The following is a 13,289-nucleotide window of genomic DNA, read 5'->3' on the forward strand; positions in this document are numbered from 1 at the left end:
AGTGTGTTAAAGATGACCTCCTCTCCTCTGTTCATAGACCAAGCTACACCTCCCTTCCATGCCCACACTGCACTATTGAGTCTGAGGATTGGCTGTTATTAGAAAATCCTTACCACTGAGGACGTCTGTTTGACTTGGATGAATTTTTGGATGCCCATCCACTTCTTCATCCCTAGAAATCTCATATCTGATTCCTTCATTTTATGAATGACCTTTAGGCTATGGGTTTCCATGGTGAGGACAGTTCTCATCAATGGAGAGGCAGCTGTCCAGTGCAGCTTCTGAGGGACTTCAACCACTCTGTATGCTGTGCAACCTTCTGTGTGATACTAAGATGGTTTTGGGGACATTTATTTCAGACATTCTGTCTCATCCTAGGTTTGTTCAAATTTTCCTAATGTTCAGACAGAATTAGACAAAATATCACAGAAGACAATCTGAGGCTTGTTAACTGAAGGGTTGATATGAGACCAATTACACGATTGATTTTATTTTAATTACATGAGTGGGACACTGTGTTTCATGGTGTGTACTTGGGTTAGATTTCCATTCTCATGACACTGTGGGAGGAGAGCACAAACACAGGCCAGGTCAATCTGTTCACATAATTTTCAATTCTCTGTATGTCAGAGATGGATTCTCCTCTATCACATTTAAAAATATTAACGATTGGTGTGAACACTTGAGTAATTACTTCATGTGATGTTTTTAATCCTATAACCAACTGATATATTTTCTCACACAGAATTGTCCATATTTGGGAGGCAGTAACCATAGACATCAGAGATCTCATCTATACTCAGCCTCACTTACTTGACACCAGGAAATCCCGGATGTGCGTTGCATGGTTCGTAATGCAGCTGCAGGTGTGTGGACCCCCTTGTCACACAGTGTAACATTCCCTAGGCATCTCAGCAACCACTGTATGTGAGCAAGCTACGATGAGCTCTAACACACAGATGTTACTGAGAGTAGAGTGTGAACAATCAAAAGTGGAATCAGATTTTTATGTGAAAACTAATTCCATCAGCCGAGTTCCAAAAAGTTGTTCTCATCAAAACATATTCCTCAAAACAGAGAGATGTCTCAGCTAGTAAAGACTTGTCCACATAAAAATGACAAGAAATATTACTGTACACCCTGTCTTGAGACCCACAGTGAGTAACAAACCAATGTGATTTTACATAAACACAGCATTCAGCCTCAGAGAGAGAAGAGACCCCCTGTGTTCTCTGTGCATGGGGAGTGGGAATAAAAGACAGAGGAAACCCGGTGTTTTTCTTTCCCTTCTCTGAACTTATAGTACCTGTGCTTTCTTAGGCCTTCGCGCCCCCTGCTGGCCCAGAGCTCCTCTTCAGGGAGGTTTTTGTCTGGGCTCATGCTGAAGTCCCCTCACTGTGTCTCTTGCACAGTAATATGTGGCTGTGTCCTCAGTGGTCACAGAGTTCAGCTGCAGGAAGAACCGGTTCTTGGCTGTGTCTCTGGTGATGGAGATGCGGCTCTTTAGGGATGGGTTGTAGCCAGTGCTACCACTATAAACTATGTTCCCCATCCACTCCAGCTTCTTCCCTGGGAACTGCATGATCCAGTGCCAGCCGTAACCACTGGTGGTGATGGAGTCACCAGTGACAGAGCAAGTGAGGGACAGCAACTGTGAGGGCTGCACCAGGCCAGGTCCTGACTCCTGAAGCTGGATCTGGGACAGGACACCTGCAGACAAGAAGAGTCAATTCTGTCAATCACATGTTGTCACATCCCCTCATGGACACATGTATGAAATGGTCACACTCACCAGGAAGCTCTGTCACCAGGTACAGAAGACCCAACAGTCTCATTTTCTAGGCTACACCCCCATTCCTCAGAGGTCAGCCTCCTGTGAGAGAGATGTGAGCTCCCACAGCCCAAGAGGGGATTTAACTTAGAGCTAGAAGATGCATTTGCATTTTGGGGGTTTACCTTTTCCTTATAAAAGAGGAGGGTGGATACCACTCCATTTCCTTATTACAACACAGCCATCACTGTGTCTGACTTCCTACAGTGTGAGTCTGGAGCAAGAGAGCATGGGACTGCAGGAATCAGAGGAAACACATCTTGGAGTGAGGTTGCCTTCCTAGCCCAAACTCTCCACCCAATTCTTCTGCTTCTGTATTTTTAAGGCTCAGGTCAGCGCTAACATTTTCTCACACCTAGGTTCCTGAGTTCTTGGTTCTGATTAAGAGGACAACACTGCTTAGGTTTATCTTCCTTTTCCCACGCACGTGATTGGTTTCCATCTTTCCCAGAAAGTTAGCACGCCGTCCTGTTGCTGTAGCACAGGGTCCACACCTAATTCTTGCTCCCTCCAGACTGTGGAATTTAGAGGATACACCTGCTGGTAGAAACCTCTACATCCCATATTCCCTCCTCCTGACTCAACTCCTAAGTCCTCCCCTTCCTAATACACCACCATGTTGTCTTTTGAAGACAAACAGGCTTCTCGTGAATAAAATACAATAAAGCAAAATGATATCAAAAAAAGTATCTCATTGCAACAGGACAAAAACAAACAAACAAACATAAAAAAGGAAAAGAGCCAAAGAAAAGGCACAAGAAACAGTTGTGGATGCAGAGACCACCTGATTTACATGCTCAATCAACCCATAAATCCACAATTAGAAGCTGTACTATATAGGAGAAGGAACTGTTTTACAAAAATAAAGCCATGTGATATCTTGAGGCAGGGAAACTGCCAAATTTATTAGAATTGGATTACTGAAGACATCTACTGATGGACCTGCGACCTATGCTTAGGAGTGGTAGTTTCCCTCATTAGGCTTCCTTAGAGAAATCTCACTTTTCATTTGAAAGAGGTTATCAATTAGAGACAGTGATGGGAAAACTTGTATACTTCTTTTTGCTCTAGAACCCCATCTTCTATCGACCCTTGCAGGTCCTCCTTTTCCTATACAGAAACTGATTCCACTATGAGAGAAATTGTCTTTATAGTGAATGAGAGAGTCTTTGAACTGGGTCATTTCTGTTATTGTAGCAATCCCAGGAGAGTGACATAGATTATAATAACTAACTGATCTTGTGTCCTTCTAGGGGAGGGTTCTAACTGCCATAGGAGATGGTCTCCTGGGCCTTGTATGTGGTTACCTGAAAGGAACAAACTCTGAGTAGAGTCAGGAAACACCCTTTCTGGCCTCTCCTCACTTACTCCCCAGGCTCTGCATAACTAACTTATCGTTGCTCTCCCTTTTTGCTGTCTCATGACAAACACAATTAGCAATGATGTTGATTCTATGAACTTGATTTAATAATGGGCCATGTCCCTCTTTGTTAACTTTGACAGAACATTGTATCCAGTTGATTAATCTCACTCCCATGTAGAGATTGCTCTGAAATGTGTATGTGCAGGTTTGTACTCTCTCAGAAATCCTGCACAGGTTAGGTGTGCTGTCCTTCAAATCTAGTGTAACTGAGATGCATCAGGGAAGCCATAAGATGAATTCTGTGGGGGATGGAAGCTTTGTCTATTCTTAGGAAATGCATCCTGTCCCATATGAAGTAACTCTATGAACCTTGCCTAGGTCCAGCTGGTTCAACTCTAATAACAATCCAATAATTATATCAGTCTTAGTCTTTCTGTTGCTGTTTCCCAAGAATTCACAGATAAGGGAACCCTTATTTCCTTTATAATCTGATATATTTTTTGTGTGTAAAACAGAATTCATGATGGTGTTGACACTTCAGGTTGCACCAAAAAATGCAGGGTGGGCCACTAGGCCTTGGAGGTCAAGGAATTTCTGTTCACCATTACTTGGTGCAAAAGACACTGCCTGAGTATCATGTGATCTTTGGGAAAAGGCCCAGAGGATAAGAAGGGATAATGATGACGTATGAGAGTAAATTCCCCTGAGTGCTGGCAAGAAATTCCAATCAATTCTTAACCTGAGAGTGTTCATATATATGAGAAGACCCAGGTCAGATGGGGAGCATATTGGGTTTTCTCAACCCAGGGTCTTTTTAATACTATTGCTTAATGTTGTTCGGAGTTACTAAACCTACTAACAAATGAATGGATTGAATGAATGAATAAATAATAAATAAATAAATAAATAAATAAATAAATAAATCTTTACACACCAGAGAATCCCACTAACAACTGTTGTGGTGATATATTGTTTTGATCTAAAATAGCCACTGGAAAGCATTGTGCAAAGCCAGCCTCACTAGTTAGCTCTAGAAACTCAGCAGTTGTGGCACACACATTTAATCCCAGGACTCAGGATTAGGAGATAGATCTCTGAGTCCAAAGTCACCCCTAGCAACAACACAGTGACTCAGAGTTCATGCTTCTAATTCCAGGATTTGACAGATATCTATGGTAGGGTCATTCAGTGTCAGAATTATTGTTTGGCCACGTTGAGGAGACCATCGGAGTTGGAGTGAATCTGAGTATCAGGGAAGTCTTGAACAGTTTGAGGATTACCCTTTGGTCTGAGCATAGGTAGTGGCAACAGGTAGTGGCCAGCTGTTTTGTTCTCTGATCTTTAACCAGAAACTTGAACCCCAATATCAGTGTCTGGGACTTATATTTTTCATGTCACACACTGTATTATTACTTTTTATTATTGTTTTAATTAAAGTAGTCATATTGAAGCCAGGCTATCAGTGGCAGTATTGTTTCAGTTCCTAACATTCAGCCTTTCTGCAGCAAAGATTTATTTGTTTTCTACTAATTAAGCACACCCAGTCACACAGTCTTTCTCTCCTCATCTTCCTCTCTCTCTCTCTCTCTCTCTCACACACACACACACACACTCACACACACACACACACACACACACACACACACACACACACACGCAAACACACACAATAAAAGCATACAAAGAAAGAAACGTTTGGAATCAGACATGTCAAAGTTATAACAGAGTCAAAAATCAAGAGAAGTCATAATTTGGCCTTGTTGCATTTAACAAGAAAGTATATGTTTGTATATTAGATGTATGGAGGGCATTCTGCACCATACAGTCGCTGATGTCTAGGTTACAAACACATTCCAGCTTCAGGAAACAGGGAAGTGAGCAGGCAGGCATCCTGATGACATGAACTGGTCTCTAACAGTCCCAGTGTGGAATCCCATTGCTCTGTCTCAAATGTTATCTGAGAAGGGGACAAGTTGCAAAATAATGTATTGACACAGGTTGTCTTTGTTTTTCTTCATTAAAGAAACAAGTCAACGGAGGTAGGCACTGAAACTGGTGCCCACAGAGAATCACTCTTCCCTTGTAGATACTTTCTGAATTTTGTTCAGGTAGGAATAGGTGACATATTTTTTTAAAAATGTTAGTCAAGCCTGGCATTGGTGACACATGCCTTTAATCCCAGCACTCTGTGGGCAGAGGCGGTCAGATCTTTGTAAGTTCAAGGCCAGACTGTTGTACAGGGCAAGTTCAAGGACAGGCTCCAAAAAATACAGAGAAACCCTGTCTGGAAAAACACACAAAAAGTATGTTAGTCAAAACAGAATTTGTGATTGTTAGAGGCATTATCAATTCCCTAAAGTGCATAATTATAAAAGGATCCTCCAGAAAACCAGCAGGTGGAGAGAGCACCAAGATAAAAAAATAATCAATTATGTGTGATCCTGGGCCTAATTTGTTTTGAGTGCCCCCTTTTGGCTATGGGATTCTGGCAGGGAGGTTTTTCTCTGGGTTCACACTGAAGACTCCTCACTGTGTTCCTTGTACAGTAATAAGTGGCAGTGTCCTCAGTTCTCAGGCTGTTCATTTGCAATGCTTTTTTGAATCATCTCTGGAATTGGTGAATCTGTCTTTACAGAATCCAGGTAATAGGTTGCATAATTATAACTTTATTGCCTATGCCAGCAACCCACTCCAGCCCCTTTCCTGGAGCCTGGTGGACCCAGTTCATGGCAGCATTACTGAAGGTGAATCCAGAGGCCACACAGGAGAGTTTCAGTGACCACTGAGGTTTTACCAATCCTCTACCAGACTCAAGCAGCTGCACTTCACAGTGGACACCTGCAAACAGAGAGGATCCTGATGAAGAAACTGTCACAAAGTCTACTGTCTCTCTTGAAAGACCCCCCCCCTGCCCCTTAGCTTTTTCTTTTAAGTTTGCCTCCTCCTCCAGTCCGCAGCTGGCGGGGCTCGCAGCGAATGCATCTTCCCCTGCACTCCCCGACCCCTGATCCCCACAGCCGCCGGCTCCCAATTCCAGCAAGGCCAGCCCCCACCGGGCCCAGAACTCGAGCTAGAATCAGCCAGCAGCCCATGAGCGCACGACCCCCCAGCCGGTTCACACCGGCGGAGCTCGCGCCCCCAGCACGCCCGCCTGGCACCGCGCCCCGAGGAGCCCGTGGCGGCGAGAGGGCGCCCTTCCCCCCCCTCCCCCCGCGGCCCTGCTTGAAGGGGATCACTCCGTCACAATGTCAGCCATCTGGACGCGGCAGAAAATAAAGGCCGTTTCGCCTGACTACTAGACCTTGAGAAAATGCTGATTTGATGCTTTTCGCTTCTGTACTGTGCCTTTTCTCCTATATAAGGACCCCCCTTCCGGGGCTCGGGGCTTGGCCTAACAGAAGCTAAGGCCCCGGGTACCCGTGCCACTAATAAAGCCTCATGCTTTTTTGCATCCAAAGTTCGTGGTTTCGCTGATTCCTGGGTGCGGGTCTCCTTCTACGAAAGTACCTCTTCGGGGGTCTTTCACTCTCACTCATGTCTCCTCACACACTCAGTATCCCGTGTTATCTACCTTCTAAAAGAGCAACAAAGAAAACCCAGTGAAGCCCCAACCCCATGTTGATTGTCGTGTTTTCAGTGCTGCTCACTGAATGGGAAGACAGGGCTAGAGTCCTCTGCCTGACCTGCAGGCTGAGGACAGGGCTGGTTTTTATGAGCAGAGGGACGCCGTATTAGCATATCATTTATGCATCAGCCCTTAAATGATCAAATCATTTCTCTTATAGGTTCGTATTTATCGTGGGGTTATATGTGGGTAAGTGAAAGGAGGAACCTCAGGGTGGATGCAGTAACCTCCCTTGCTGTCCCTTGTTGGCACCTGCTCCTTGAGGCCCTGAGTGTCTGAGATGCCAGCATTGCCTGCTGACCTGCATTCCCTTGGCATCAGCTTGATCTTGTCTGGATTTGCTCCTGAACCAGAGTATAGCTGATGTGTAGGACTCACCAGGGTCCCCAGTGTGCATATGGACTTCTGCTGCCTGGCTCCCCTGGAGCTCCCTGCCCCAGTGCACAGTAGGTGTTGCCGTATCAGTGACTTTCTTCTCACAGGAACAGCTGGACAATTCTCCAGGAATGATTATGACAGATGTGTAACAGAGTGGAAGGAAACCATGTGCACATAAAAATGAACCTGCAGGTCTAGATTGATCTCATCATGTCTCTGCGGAGTTGAAAGCATTTGAATGTATCAATTTAATAACCCTAGGAATGACTCTAAAAACAAAATGATCAATTTCACTTCAACAAACAGAGAAGTGATAAGAGCAAAGAATTAGGGGAATTTTCAGTTGATGTTTCCCCACCTTATTTCAGGGTCCTCGTGCCCAGCTGTTCTATATAAAAAACCTTGTTCTCAGCCCAGACACCTGATGATCCAGAATTGTGCTTTGTATACAGTGATGACTTGAATCAAATGAGGCTCCTGATGAACTAAGGGCTGACAATTCCTTGGCAAGAATTTGTTTCCTGAATGTTTGTCTCTCAAGTCCCAACAAAGAAAATAAATTTTTTCCAGTCCCATGAACTTCTATGTATTTTATTTTTTCTCTTTTTTAAAAAAATTTGCCATAGGATGTATTTTGATCCTTCCCACCTATGTCCCACAATGCTGTGCCCTCCCAGCCCCTCCTCACGTCCTCTGTCCCTCCCTCCTGGTACTTCCTGTCTATTCTTCCTCCTCACTGTTCCTGCTGTAGACTCCAGGTTTCTGCGGATGGTGATTCTTGACTTAAGAAGAAACCCTATGTAGCCTTAGTGCCAACTGGGCCTATAAGGAGGCTTCTGTGTGGACAGGAGTGGTGGCAAGAGCAGAAAGCTGAAAGCTGATGTCTTCAATGCAAACACAAAGCAGAGAGCCAATCAGTGGACGGTATATGTCAGAGCTCACATGGATGTCCCCTCTCGGTGACTCCAGCACAGCAATACACAGGAGTGTCCTCAAATCTCAAATGTTCATTGGAGATAGACAGTGTTGTTGGACTTGTCTCAGGAATCAGTGAGTAAGTCCTTCGGAGTCTGGGTAATGTTCACTGTTACCATCAGTAACCACTGAGATCCTCTACAGCTCCTTCCCTGAAGCCTGGCAATCACAGATCATCAATCATTGTTCCTACTGATGACTAAACTGGTTTCAGGTAATGATTGTAGCTAACAATCCAGTCTGAGATAAAAACACACATTCAGTTTCTTAAGACTTAAAAATATGTGAGGTGTTTGGTTAGGTCACATGTTGTTTATTTGGACTTTCCCTGTAAAATTCATATTCTATTTTTTTCAAAGTTACTCCATCTGATATTCCATTCTACTCGAATACAGAGGTATCTTTTTCACTATGCATTATCAAAGTTTTCCTCTTTGTCTTTCATTACAGAAGGAACACATAAATGGAGATTTTCTCAGGACCTCATTCAGCATCATTTTCTTTATAGCTGTAACTTGGAAAAGTTGACAACCACAGTTATGACTCTGAGGAGGAGGAGGAAGGAAAATCGTCACTCAAGTGATTATTTCTGAGCTAGTCTCCAGGGTGATCTCCTCTGTCACCTCAGTCCCAGGGCAGATTCCTGCCCCTCCAGGTTTTCTGACACACTCAGGATGTGGTTGCAACACTGTGTCTTGCACAGTAATAGACTGCAGAGTCCTCAGATGTCAGGCTGCTGAGCTCAATGTAGGCTGTGCTGGAGGATTTGTCTGCAGTCAGTGTGGCCTTGCCCTGAAACTTCTGATTGTACCTAGTTTCACCATCTTCAGGATCAATCCTTCCAATCCACTCCAGGCCCTTTCCAGGCCTCTGCTTCACCCAGTGCATAAAATAGTCAGTGAAGGTGTAGCCAGAAGTCTTGCAGGACAGCTTCACTGAGGACCCAGGCTTCACCAGCTCAGCCCCAGACTGCTGCAGCTGGACCTGGGAGTGGACACCTGTGGAGAGAAGGGCAGAGTGGATGTCACTGTCTCCTGAGTGCATGACACCTCCTCATGTCTGGAACTTGGAGCCCTTACCTGTAGCTGCTGTCACCAGGAAGAGGATGATCCAGCTCCATCCCATGATGAGGACCTGTGTGCTCAGTGACTGTGGAGAGGACACTGATCATGTGTTGTTGGTGGTGTGGACATCACTGTATTTACCACATAGACTCACATGATTTGCATATTCATGAGCAGGATGCTTCTTAGATAAGGACCTAGTCCAGCTGGAAAGGAAGGAGGTGGAGGACACCTGGGTCAGGCAGCAGGATGCTGAGGTCCAAATCCTCATCCTGTCTGAGGAAGCAGTCATTCCTGAGACCTGTGCAGACCCTGTGGATATAACATCAAGGCCTAATCCCTCAATTTACAAATAGAATCCCAACCTGAGAAAATATTTCATTTCCCTGACAAATTCACAGGTGTTGATAGTGATAAGGAAAATTATTAATGGAAATTACAAAACCTCCTAAATTGGGAGAAATTTCACTCTTTCATCTGTAAGATATTAATGCTTTATTTTTCAGCATGTTGCAGGGTGTGTTACTGGTGAATTTTTTTCTTTATCTAAATAATTTTCTTTTTGTATATTCTTTTGCTTTCAATACAAAAAGGCTTTAGGGTTCTGGTAGGAATATGAAAATATCTGAGAGGATTGGGTATAGAATTTCATCAGAATATTTTTCATGAAAATAAAAGTTTTACAAAAATCAAAAATAAATAAATATTTTTATAAACTGAGAAAATACACATCTGTGCAATATTTAAAAATGAATTTTTACTGTGTTTGAAAATTCTTGACTTCACATATCAACTGTAGCAGGTGTTGTTCAGCTGATAGTCTTTAAGAAGGGAGTCACTCCAATCATCATCTGATTTCCATCCTAGGGATTAATATCTCCATGGTGCCCCCTGCTGTCCTTACAATTTTTATACTCTTATCATTCTAAGTTTGAAAAGAATAAACTTGTCACAGTCTCAGTCATGCTGTGGCCTCTCCATCCTGGCCTATTTAAAACTCAGTTCTCACTGACCATAATCAGGAGACCCTGGCTGGTGCTTTTAAGGTTTGTATCAACTGGACTCATATAGTTGTTGAAGAATTATTTGCCCAATTACCAGCAAAAATATGTCATCTCACATTCATTAGATATTGCTCAAAAATGTGTGTCTTTTATTCAGTATATCTAAGACATATTGAGTAACTAATCTATAGACATCTTGTGTCAAGAGTCTGCCCAATCTCCAGGTTCACTATGGTCGCCCTATGTCACTGGCTGCCATGTGGCCTGACCTCTCCCTGGTGTCAGGGAATAAACAGTGGACATCTTGGTATTCACCCTCACACTGTACTGTTCAATGAGTTGTGATTGTCTGGATCTCAGTAATCCCACATTCTATAGTCTGTTTCTTCACCCAATCTTCTTAGCATGTGGCCGAGGTCACTATCATAGTATCCAGAGAAGGCTAAGCCCTGGAAAAGTAGACTTTCTTTTCATTTTCCAGATTCTTCAAAACAGTAATGCTTAACCCTGAACCAACACCAACCATCACTTCTCCCATTGATCTTCTCTAACTCACAGGTAAACACTCCAGCTCTCCTACCTTCAGCTGCATCAGAGATCACAGCAGTGAGCATGCAGGCAATGTGAACAGGAAAACACTAGCAGAAAACTGTGATGAGGACCTCTGTGGCCAATGGAAGGTAGTGAGAGAGACTGTAGGTGACATCATCTGGCAAGGGCCCAACAATTAATGCGGATCACAGTGGAGTCAGAACTAGTGGGAAAAACAGGCTGGCTGCTTATTAGGAAGTACTCAGATTACGGAGCCAGTCCTTTTCCACAAGGCAGGAGAGGGAACAGAGAGCAGCATCCATGTGACCCTCATATTTAAAGCCTTGCTACATCACTCTGACCATGCCCAAGTGTGCGTGGTCAGTGTCACCTGTGCCAGCCTTCAAGCGGGTGTGGCCAGCATTTCCCCCTATACCCAATGGTCACTCAATCATTTCCACAAGCTGAAGGTACAGAAAACATCTTCAAAGGCATCACTACATGGGACACTGAGTCAGAAAGTAATCTTTACAAGGATGCAAACCTCAAACAATAATTGTGTGAAAAATAATAAACATGTGTGCCCTATTACAGACACATGTTGGAAGCCTGAAACATAGACCACTTGTTCCACCAACTGTGTAAAATAACATTAATCATGGAAGCTCTGGCTACTCTTCAACCTGTGATAAAATAAAAAGAATGGTTTTCAGATGATTTAGAATTCTCTTAGATTTCCAATTGAGCTAACCACCTTCACCAACTCTTAGAATTACAGACATATTGAAAAATATGGAAAGGTTTATTCATAAAATGTTTATTTCGTCAAATACAATGTGCCAAATGGATGCTTTGGATTCCCCATAGGTTAAAAACTGATACACTTATTAGAAACTAAACAAACAGTAGTTAATAGAATATTATATTGCAGGGAGCCTCCAAAGGATTGTTAGAGCAGGAAGGGGAAGCCACTTATTCCAACATCTAAACAGCTGTAAGCCTGTTTGTGAGGAAATCATGGGACAGTCCCCAACCTCCTATACTCCAAGGGCTGTCTGCGAGTTCCCAGCAGCCTCAGTAGTACTTCATTGTCTCTACTGGTCTTGAGCACAGGGAGGATTGTGTCTGTGTTCACACTCAAATTTCCTTCCCATGTCTTTGCAAAGTGAGACATAGCAGGTGGTTTATATTTTAACTATTGGCTCTTGGAGATATCCCTATTAATACTGGTTTCAATGAGAAGCCACGTCTCGAAAAATTAATACTATAATACCTGTAGATCTTGACTTGGCTGAGTGGATGTCTATCCATTTCTTCATTCCTGCAAATCTCATATTTGTGTCTTGTTTATTTATTCCTGATCTTTGGGTTATGAGTATTTGACATATAGGTTTCATAGCAATGTTGAGGCAGCTGTCGACTACAGACTGTAAGGTAACATTTGTGCACCTGTAATGGGCCCTATCTTGTCCTTGATTTCCCCTTAAATATAATGCTACTCTATTAAATAAATGTGACTGAGGATCTGCTTGAATCTGAGAAAAAAAGACACAGGAACATCCATGTTTCTTAAATAACAGCAGAAACACAGGAGCTATTTTGATGACAACATTCACCCACTGCACAATTATTTAGAGAGACTTTCTTGGGAACTAGAAGATGGAAGGAGCCTAAGGTGCTGAGAAGATTGCTCAGTTATGCCTTCATAGTCTGTGGGATTAACTTGTGTTCTGTGTGTGCTGTGTGCCCCCTGGTGGCCGTGAGCTACCTCACAGTGAGATTTTTGTCTGGGGTCACACTGAGATCACTCACTGTGTGTGTATCTAGAACAGTAATAAGTGGCGGTATCCTCAGACTTCACACTGTTCATTTGCAGGTACAGAGTGTTCTTGGCATTGTCTCTGGAGATGGTGAACCGGCCCTTCATGGATGGTGCATACCTTGTGTAACTGCTATCTTTATTAATTTCTCCAACCCACTCCAGCCCCTTGCCAGGAGCCTGGCACAACCAGTACATCCAGTAGCCACTGAAGGTGAATCCAGAGGCTGCACAGGAGAGTTTCAGGGACCCTACAGGCTTCACCAGGCCACCCCCAGACTCCACCAGCTGCACCTCACACTGAACACCTGAAAACACAGAAAAATCCTGGTTAAGAAATCATCACACATGTCCATTGTCCCTCAGATTAATGTCCACTCACACAGTCAGCATCTACTGCTCTCCATAATTTACCTTTGAAAAGAGCAACAAGGAAAATCCAGCTCAGCCCCAACTCCATGCTGATCCCTGAGTGAAGTCTTGGGATCCACAGCTGAGCTCCTCTGTCTGAGCTGTAAAGTCAGGGCTGGGCTGCTTTTCATGAGCAGAGAGAGGGCCCATTTGCATGTCTTCCTGCTTTATAGCAAGCTCTGTAGTGGAGCCTGGATTTGTCAGGTCCTGGGTTCTTTGTTAATTTTCTGGAGGAATCAGATCATAATGTTAATGTTGGGGAATCAGATAATGAAGTTAGTGTTGGGG

General features: G+C 43.6%; 2 gene segments (V, D, J or C); both read right to left on the bottom strand.

The window, feature by feature from the left end:
- Positions 1–8,841: 8,841 nt before the first annotated feature.
- On the bottom strand, positions 8,842–9,303 carry LOC118237680. The segment is given in 2 exon segments: positions 8,842–9,170; positions 9,252–9,303. Coding segments are annotated over 2 exon segments (375 nt in total).
- A 3,272-nt stretch (positions 9,304–12,575) lies between these two features.
- On the bottom strand, positions 12,576–13,050 carry LOC118237689. The segment is given in 2 exon segments: positions 12,576–12,898; positions 13,005–13,050. Coding segments are annotated over 2 exon segments (369 nt in total).
- Positions 13,051–13,289: the final 239 nt, after the last annotated feature.

The sequence above is a fragment of the Cricetulus griseus genome, chromosome 5 (genome assembly GCF_003668045.3).
Source record: "Cricetulus griseus strain 17A/GY chromosome 5, alternate assembly CriGri-PICRH-1.0, whole genome shotgun sequence".
Taxonomy (NCBI): Eukaryota; Metazoa; Chordata; class Mammalia; order Rodentia; family Cricetidae; genus Cricetulus; species Cricetulus griseus.